This window comes from Lathyrus oleraceus, chromosome 4 (genome assembly GCF_024323335.1).
Source record: "Lathyrus oleraceus cultivar Zhongwan6 chromosome 4, CAAS_Psat_ZW6_1.0, whole genome shotgun sequence".
NCBI lineage: Eukaryota > Viridiplantae > Streptophyta > Magnoliopsida > Fabales > Fabaceae > Lathyrus > Lathyrus oleraceus.
In genome coordinates this window covers 80,662,353-80,672,385 of record NC_066582.1, presented here as the reverse complement: position 1 = coordinate 80,672,385, position 10,033 = coordinate 80,662,353, and the positions used below count along the sequence as shown (strand labels likewise).

The window sequence follows — 10,033 nt, the reverse complement described above, 5'->3', positions numbered from 1 at the left end:
CCACAGGCTGCAGCCCAATCGAACGCGATATGGAGACCTTTCCTGACTCCTACCTTGCTGTCCTACAAGATTGAGCCAAGGTCGAAGGGGTTCAGTTTCATGAGCTATCAACCGAATCTGGTGGCTCGTTAGTTTGGCTTAAGCCAGATGGTTCCAAAACCTCTAGTATCTCATGACACCGACATTTTATGGTCCGGTCGATCGTTAACAGCTGATGATCACAAAGCTTGCCTCCATTTTTGTAAATCTACTAACCGTTACGAACTCCCAGTCTTCAGGTTTCAACAATATTTTCTACCAACAATTGATTTTTATGAATGGTGGAATTCCTACCAGAGTCATTCTTTCCCAAGTGACCAGTTTCTCCAAAACATGGTCGACGCTCTTTCCACCATCGCCAGTGAAGTAAGGCCTCCGCCTCCATCCATTAATGCTCCCGACCCAAAAATCCAAACTTCTCAAGCCGACGAAGCCTTCAAAAAGGTACGTGACACTGACTTAGTTCCCTCTTTCCTTGGGGTTGTACAACCCTAACAATTTCTGCTATCAGGGTCGAAAGAGGATCGTCCCTCCTTCTGAGCCGCCTCTAGCGAAGCCCTCGAAGAAGCAACGAGCACCTTCGACCTCACCCTCGCATGTATTACCTAATCACTTCATGAATAAGTTTTCACCTTAGGATTTTTTATCACCTCTTCACACATTTTAATATTCAGGTACCTGAAGAAGTACTTGTGGTGGATGATGAGGATTCTGACGGGAGTGTGCACTCGCACATTTTTTCTACATCAAAAGCACCGCCCAAAACTCCTCCTACCCCCATGCGCGAAAGAAAGCCCAAGCCAAGAAGACCCCGTCGAAGGTGGTTCGAATGGTTTCGACCCCGACAATCCAAGGTGGCCTCGAGGAGGCTTTTACTCCTCGTATTCAGAGAGGCCCCCACTGCTTCTCCACCCCTTTTGGATCTTCAACTATTCATCGACATTTATCTCCCCCGACTATGGGTTTATTTTCATAATATAGTCTAATACCTCTATCTTTTTTAGGGGCCTGTGGGCTTTCTAATTGAGGTTGAGACTATGGGCGAAGGTAAGGCTGACCATCCTTCTACTGATGTTGTCTTGAGTCCGCAGTGGTAGGTTGGGTTTCAAAGTCCCTCACTGGAGGTTCCTTAAAGTCTCGTGTCTCCAACAACTCTCAATCCGCCGAACGTGGTTGACGAAAGTGCGTCGACCATCGTTTTAACTTCGAGAGACATCAGGATTATCAAACAAAGAAACCTCGCTGAGGCCTTTAGGAAGTTACAACAGATCCGTCATCTGTCAACTGATGTGCCACTCCCCTCTTCAACTGTTGTTGCTCCCTCAGAGCTACATGCTGAGGTTGTTTTCATCCTACAATAACTGAAGACGACACTCTTCGAGGGCGACTTTCTATGTACTCTTGAAAAAGGAGGGGAACTTGCTCGTGATATTTTAAATTTCCATGACTCACTGTCCCTCCATGATCTTCCTTCTTCGATGGTCAAATACTTCATCGAGTTTGAGGCCTTCTTTACTCAATTTGTCAAGGAACTTAACCCCCGAAAAAATGCTGATTCTCAGATTAAGACAAAACTCAGTGATGCACAACTTGGATGTGACTCCAGTGAAGCCTGTGAACGAAAGCTCGACGAGTTTGAACACAAGAAGGATGAGCGTCTTCGTCAGCGGGAAGCCTTCGACCAACAGGTCTCCGACTATCAAGCCTAGATAACTAAACTTAATAAAAAGATTGCTTAGGTAGAAGCACAAAAGCCTTCCTTGGATACAGTTGAGGGGATTCCCTCCTAAGAAGCAGTCGACAACGAGGTTCTGAAAGGGGTATCCCACGGGGAAAGAGCCCTTAAGATTGACGCCTACATAAAATACTTGTGTGGCAAAAAGGTCTCTCTGGACAATAGGATTAGTCACGAGATAACCTCGTTTAAGGACTTTAAGTCTAAATTCCCTATTTGATCTTTCCTTTTTCTCATGTAAGGTCTGTCGACCGTGTTTTGTAACGCCCCTTTGGGCCACTTAAAGAAAAATCAATGAATCTTGGTATGTTCAGATTTGAATCTCTTGTAGCATAGGTTTATATTTATTTAAATATTTCCCATTCACTCTCAAAATCCTTCGATCCCCACCAATCTCTTCGATCTCATATGCATTGTTAGCGAATGTTCGGATTACTTGAAATGGTCCCTCCCACTTGGGAGACCATTTACCTAGAGTTCGATCTCGATGATCCATAGGTAAGATTAATTTCCAAACATAATCATCAATAGTAAAGGTTTTCTCCCTTACCTTTTTGTTGTATAGTTTGGCTACACGTTCCTTCTGTCGTACCAGTACTTCCACCGCGGCCAATCTCTCTTCGTCCAAATTGACCAATTCGTCAAACATCATCTCCAAATACTGTTCCAACTGGAGGTCATTCTGGCGTTGTACTATGAGGGACTGTAAGTAGATATCTAATGGCAATATGGAATCGTGCTCAAACATTAGTCGAAAAGGCGTCGAATTTGTTGCCTCCTTTGGGGACGTCCGACAGGCCCATAGGATTTGGTCCAAAGTCTTGTGCCAATTCTTTGGTTTCCTGGCAACATACTTTTTAATCAAACCTATTATCACTTTGTTGGCCGCTTCGACTTGGCCATTTGCTTGTGCGTAGTAAGGCGTAGAGGTAACCAATCGGAACCCTGTTTCTCCAGCGAACTCTTGCATCCTTTGTCCCACAAACACTGACCCTTGATCCGTGGTAATGGTCTCTGGGATGCCAAACCTATATACAATGTGTTTTTGGATGAATTCGATCACCTCCTCTTGATCCACCTTCTCCAGAGGGACAACTTTGATCCACTTGGTGAAGTAGTCTATCCCTACTAGGATAAACTTCTGTTGCTTCGACGAGGCTGGTCGAATTTCTTCAATGACGTCTAATGCCCACCCCCTAAAGGGCCATGGCTTGATGATCGCATGCAACTCACTTGCTGGCATATGTTGAATACCTGCGTGTCTTTGGTATTCTTGGCATCCCTTGGCGAACTCGATGCAGTATTTCAACATACTGGGCCAATAAACCCCTTGCCGAAACAACAACCACTTCATCTTATGGCCTGCTTGGTGGGCGCCATAGGCTCCACTGTGTATCTCACATATGGCTAAATACGCTTCAGTATCTCCCAAGCATTTAAGTAGTACCCCTTCTGGTGTATTCTTCAGCAATTCGTTTCCTAACAACACATAACTCAAAGCTCTGTACTTGGTTTTCCTGTCAGTACCTCTGACTAAATTCTCCAAATATTCCACAATCGGTTTTCTCCACTCTATTGGTGATGAAGTGTTGATAGTGAAAACTCCATGTCCCTAGGACTTCTCTACATCACAGGCTTCCTAACATTCTTCATCGAGCACTTCCGTACGATAATCATTCTTGTCAAGGATATCTTCTGTCGGTGGTGGTGTACTTGACACCATTTTCTCTAGAACTTCAATCATATCTTGGAATTTCGACTTGGACATATTATATCCGGAAGCGATTTGGGCCAGCTCGTTAGCTTCTTGGTTTTCGTTTCTCAGTACATGTCTTATGTCCGTAACTTCGAAATGTTCTAGTAGTTGCGTCGTAGTCACAAAATACTTTAGCATACTCTCCTTGATGCACTTGTATTCGCGTATAACTTCTTGACCACCAACTCCGAGTCTCCTTTTACTTCAATTAGACTGGCTCCCAACCATTTCAAGAGTCGAAGACCAATTATTAAAGCCTCGTACTCGGCTTCATTGTTGGAACACTTTTCGCTGATTTTGTACTTAACCTTCGTTGGACCATCCTGTGGGGATAATATCAACACTCTGACTCCTGTTCCATATTTGTGGCTCGATCCATCGAAATAAAAATGCCATGGTTTGGTGTCGACCACTTTCAGAGATGATTCGACCATGGCACGATCAAATATAAAATCTGCCACGATCTGGCCTTTCATAGCCTTTAAAGGTTTAAATGTTAAAGAGAACTCCGTTAACGCCAATGCCCATTTTCCAATTCTACTATGCCGAATAGGTTTAGACAACATATGTTTAATAATATCATAATGAGGCGAAACATAAACATCAACTGGTTTTATATATTACTTTAATTTCATACAGGAAAAGTACAAGCATATGCATAGTTTTTCTATGAGACTGTACCTAGTTTCAGCATCTACCAATACTCTACTGAGGTAATATATAGGTCTTTTGACACCATTACTATCCTCTTGGGCCAACATACTCCCTATAGTCGTAACCGATGCAACAATATATAAATTCATATTTTTCTTCCTACTGGGAGGTAACAAAATAGGAGGCTTGGTAAGGTAACCCTTGATTGCATCGAAAGCCTCTTGTTGCTCGGGCCCCAGTAAAAATCATCTTCCTTCTTAATTTTAAGCAGTGGCGAAAATACCTTCATTTTACCACTTAGATTCGATATGAATCTTCTTAAGAAGTTTATATTTCCCAACAAAGATTGAAGTTGCTTCTTTGTCGATGGGCTTTTGACGTCTAAGATCGCCTTTGTCTTGTTCTGATTGATCTCGAGACCTCGTTTGTGTACCACAAATCCCAAGAAGTCACCTGCGTGCACACCGAAAGCACACTTCAATGGATTCATTTTCAATATGTATTTCCTCACTCTATCGAATGAGCTTCGAAGGTGATCCAGGTTCCCTCCCTGAGATGATTTTCTCAATAAAGTAATGAAATATGGCATTCATAGCCCTTTGGTAGGTTGCTCCAGCATTTTTTAAACTAAACGGCACGACGACCCACTCGTACGTCCCCAAAGCTCCAGGGCATCGAAACACTGTCTTGGGGACATCTTATTTGACAATAAGAATTTGATTGTAGCCAGAGTATCCATCAAGCAAGCTCAGGTATTCAAAACCTGCAGCCGAATCGACCAACATTTCTGCCATGGGCATCGAGTACTCATCTATTGACGTGACGTTACTTAGATATCTGAAATCTACAAAAATCCTAAGAGTTCTGTTTTTTTATGACGGACACTATGTTGGCCAACCATTCGACGTACCTTGCCGTTCTTATGAAACTACTTTTGAGGAGTCTTTCAATCTCGCTTGATCTTCAAAGTGACGTCTGGAGAAAATCGTCGAGGGTGTTGCTTAACTGGCTTTTTCCCAGGTTGGATAGGCAGTCGATGCTCCACCATACTTCGATTTAAACCTGACATTAGATCATAATCCTAGGCAAAACAGTCCATGTATTCGGTCAATACCTCAACTAGTTTCACCCTCATTTCTGACCCCACCTTAGTGCTTATGTAGGTTGGTCTTTTTGTGATTCCATCTCCCAGATCGATCTCTTCAAGGGGATCTTGCGCTTGCATCTTCTGGGACTCATTTAATGGGTTCTTTTTGAACCCCAAAGGCTTGTTGTCATAAATACAATCAAGCCTCCGACTTTCTAAAGCTATTGTCTGGTCTTGTCGACCATTTTATAAACCTTCGGCCTCACAGGCCAAATCTGAAGTCTTTCCTTTTCCAGAATTGACTTCCTCTTGTTTTCAGCCAAATAGGCCTAAATTCGAGCCAGGCTTTCTGACTCAGCAATCATCCTCATCAACTGCAGGCCACCCTGTAGGTGGAATTCCCGTCTCTGATCCTGTGTCTTCCTTGTTATCCCATATGAAACCATGATCAGGGTCCAAGTTCAACACTCGATCAATTTTGACGGAAGTATAGGAGCCTGATTCATCATCACATGGCGCTATATTCGCCAAGTGTTGGTCAAAAGACCTCTTGGAGCCCCTATCATCGACCCGATAATAACTTTGGTCGGCCTCAATATTTTCTATGATGCCGTCCTTTCGCCAAATTATAAGTCTCTGGTGGACCGTCGATGGTACATCCCATATCCCATGGATCCATTCTCAACCCAAGAGTATATTGAAATTGTCTTTAGAGTTTATTACCATGAATAGCGTTGAATGTGTTGTCGTGCCCACATCGAGGTCTACCTAAACAACCCCCATTATATTGTTGTTTTTCCCCTCATAGTTTGACATGACCATGTTGTGTTGTCGAAGGTCTTCGTCACCCTTTCCCATTTTCTTAAACAGAGTATAGGGCATCAAATTGACTGCAACAACTCCGTCGACAAATACTTTGTTTACCTCCATTTCATCGACCTTTTGCTCTGATGAACAATGGCTTCATATGGTACATCATCCTTTGGCTGGGCCTTTTAAACATAGCTTTCTGTTCTTCCACCACACCTCTATTCATAACATAGTAGCACAAAGGTTTTCCACCGTCTGTCTCGTCTGGCACAAAATCTCCCTCTGTTTTAGAGACTTCGAATACCATGTCGTATTCAGCGGGTAACACCGATACAATGCTACAGTTTATGATGAAATCGTCACCATAAATGTCATCGTTGTTTTTGTCGTACATGTCTTCGTCGAACTCCTCATCAGATTGAGGGGAGTATTCAGGCTCTCCTTCCTCTAGTTGGGGAGAATACTCGGGCTCTTCCTCCTTTGATTCGCCTTCGCCTCGTGGATGATTCTTGACCTATGACGAACATTCCACGCATAGAGTGGCTATTACTGCCTTCTTTCCCATCGAGTCAACAATCATGGCCACTGTCTGATTGGTCACCATTTTTCCTGGTCCTACGACCTTTGGCATCTGTTTCTCTTATCCAATAGTTTCTGAAGGTTTCAACCGTGGAGTGGTAACGACCTTCCCAACTTTTTTGTTTCGCTGCTAGCGTGTCCACTGTGTCCTAGTCATTGGATTATTTCCTTTATAGTTAATTGATATTGTGTAGCCCCTTCTTTTCTCTGGAGATGTTTTTTCTTTCTCCAACACCCTCCATTTTGGCTTCTTGCCTCCTTTCTGATTGACATGCTCTATCCATTTTTCTTGTGGAACATCAGTTGGAGGAATAAAGGTCTTTGGTCGGGAACATTGAAACTGTCTTCTATAATCTTCATTCCATCGAGGTGCCTCATGCTTGTCGAACATGAATCGTGGGACAACAAGCTTCTCCTCTTTCACGACCTTATTGTTGGCCTCCAGTTTTTCGGCGGGTTTCTCGTCAAACACCGCATTGCACTTTGGGAATAGCAGAGCCTTTGACCCATTTTCTTTACACTTCTCTTGGAAGTCTGATAAGCTTTTTCCTGGTTGTGGATAGGCCGACTCGGATCTCCTTTCGGCCTTTCTTCCGAAGCCTTCAGTAGTTTCGACCATCATCACTTTAAAAGATTCAGCTAACGAAGTTACTTTGGAAACCTCAATGAGACCATCAGTAGTCTCGACCATTATGCATTCAAGAGGCTCTGCGTACAAAGCTTCTTCCACCTTCAGGGGGTCAGAATCCACCTCCATTTTTGGCCTTTCGCCAAACTGGAGCCTTCCTTCTTTTAGAGCTTTCTGCACCAAATCCCTGAAAAGAACACATTAATGAATTTTCTGACCAAGGAAATTATGAAATTTATAGAATCCCCTTTTTTTCTTCTTTTTTTATAGGGGAGGGTCTTTTAAACCATGAGAAACGATAATCTGACCGTCTTTTACCAATAGATCAAAGATTTCGTCGCACTTAGATACTTCGAAAGTATAGGTCTTAGCTACGTATTTCTCTATTTTTTCTGGATCGACAGGATTTTTCCCATTTGAGGGTTTTAAAACCTTAGATGCATATGGAGGTCCGAGCTTAAGTTCTGCCACGTTAACCTCGCTTCTGTCGATTATATCTTCGTCGTCGGAAGAAACCCCTTCGACTGCGATATATGACACTTTTTCCTTCTTATGATATCGACCCGCCTTGGACTTCTCAGCTTTCAAGCATTTGATACGTCGAACTATGTCGGCCAATTGGGCCATATCTCTAAGATACTGAGTATCCAGCTTTTTCCTTATAGAATAATCTAACCCCCCAACCACCATCTTGACTAATTTGTGTTGAGGGACTTGAGTAAAGCATCGCGCTTTCAACAGTCTAAACTTGTTTAGGTACTGATCAACTGACTCAGCAACCTTTCGCTTAACGCTAGCTAGTTCTTTGAGGCTAATCTTCGACTGCCCCATGTTAAATTGTTCATGGAACAATATCTCCAACCGTGTCCATGTTTGGATCGACTTTGGAGGTAGCATTGTAAACCATGTAAACGCATTCTTCGTAAGAGAACTTGGGAAGTATTTTAACTTCAAATCCTCATTGTTCACTATGTCACCATCATCGGTCTGGTACCTGGCCACGTGTTCGACGGTGGACTCTTTAGTATCCCCAGCGAACTTGATAAATTTCGGGACTTTCCACCCCCTAGGCAATTCTATCTGTAAGACAAAATCCGGCAGAGGTGAAAAGTAAGTCGACCGATGTAGGCAAGGACTTACTCTGTTTCGTACTATGATCCGTTCGAAGATAGCCTCTAGGTTTTATTCCCCCATGGTTGCATCATGTCGGACTTGTCTAACCTCCTGGTCAGGATCCTGGTTATGGTTAACCATTACCATGAGGGGCCTTCGTGCCACCCTTGGGATCTATTTGAATTCCTGATATTCCTGTTCAACAGTGTCGTCCATCATTTCCTCTTGTCGAGCCGGTGTTTCTGGTCGAGGAGGAGGCGTAGGGTTCCGACAGACCTGAGCCATTAGGGCTCCCAAAAAGTCTTATATCCTTGTCATTTGGGTTGCCAACTGTTGCTAACTCTGCGTTAAATCCTGGATCAATGGTCTCAATATGGTACCCATTTGATGATTTAGCATGTGTACCATTTCAGAATTACTCTCGTCCATCTGTTTCCTCATAACAACGAAAAAACTCGACGTAAAAGTTGGAACTTATTGAGATGTCAGTCCGAACCCTGGGGGTCGACCAAATGGGGTTGCCAAAGGTACAAACCCCTGGTAACGAGGGAATGGCGATGATGAGGTATCGTTGTAAGTCGAACCTAGGTTATGCATACTTGACATAAACTCAGTCGGCATTCCTAAAGTTCGATGCATAGGGACTGTGAAACTGGGAATATGTTGCCCAGTAGTTCCCATGGTTGATGGAGTCGGCGTTTGTGACTGACACGGTGTCATAAGTGGCCATACAAACACTGTCGAAACCGTTGACGCCATGATGGAGCCGATATCGGCAGCCTGGGATGTCACCGTGTCTCCCGCCGAAGATGTTTCTTCGTGTGGCCTAGGAGACGTCATTTTTCCACTGCGTAATCGCGTACACCTAACACTGTCGAGGTCCCACTGGGTGTGCCAATTTATTGGTGTGTCAATAATCTCTAGCCTTCCTATGAAAGGTTTACTTGCAGGACCAACTACAAAGTCCTGAACTTAGTGTTTGAGTGTATGGCGTTTTGGTAAACAATGTTTTTGAAAGGTTTAAAAAGTGTAAACATAACTCTTGATGAGTTAGGGATATGGTAAAAGTAAAACAAACAAGAGTGTATAAATAGAAAAGCAAGAAATCAAAGGTAAATTTGGGTAAGATTAAATGACTTATAAATGTAAGGTGGAGGCAAAGTACATTTTTTGTGAGGATATTGACTCTTTTCTCGTAAATGCTTGGTACTTCAAGTTTTACTCCTACTGCAAATGTTCAAAATGCCACCCCCAGAATCTCCCCTAACACTAGTTTAAATACTAATTGAAAGTAACCGTCTAGGGGTTACAAAACCATCTTGTGATGCCACGTGTCGGTCCACTCCCCCCATGTTGATAAATAACTACCCAAGTTCTTTGATTTCTCACGACTTCCTTCACCTATTCAAGCGTTTCGACTTTGACCAAACCTACAAGTGTCGTCCCATTAACGTGTTCACCGTCCTTTTGATGCTCCTCCGACGGATCCCTTAGTCGAACTAATTTCCCTCTTTGGGCGAAATTGTTTAGCTAACAGGGACTCACTATAATGGTTTTGTTAATTCACCATGATATTATAAGGATAAGACCATTCATATAAGGTATCATACATCAACAAGAGAGTAAAATGGA

General features: G+C 43.1%; 1 protein-coding gene across 1 annotated transcript; it reads right to left on the bottom strand.

Moving 5' to 3' along the window:
* Positions 1-7,552: 7,552 nt before the first annotated feature.
* On the bottom strand, positions 7,553-8,686 carry LOC127136112 (uncharacterized). Its single transcript, XM_051062708.1, has 2 exons — positions 8,678-8,686; positions 7,553-8,368 (listed from the first exon to the last, which is right to left on the bottom strand). Exons 1-2 carry the CDS (start codon positions 8,684-8,686, stop codon positions 7,553-7,555), a joined length of 825 nt encoding a protein of 274 aa, XP_050918665.1.
* Between the last annotated feature and the right edge of the window lie 1,347 nt (positions 8,687-10,033).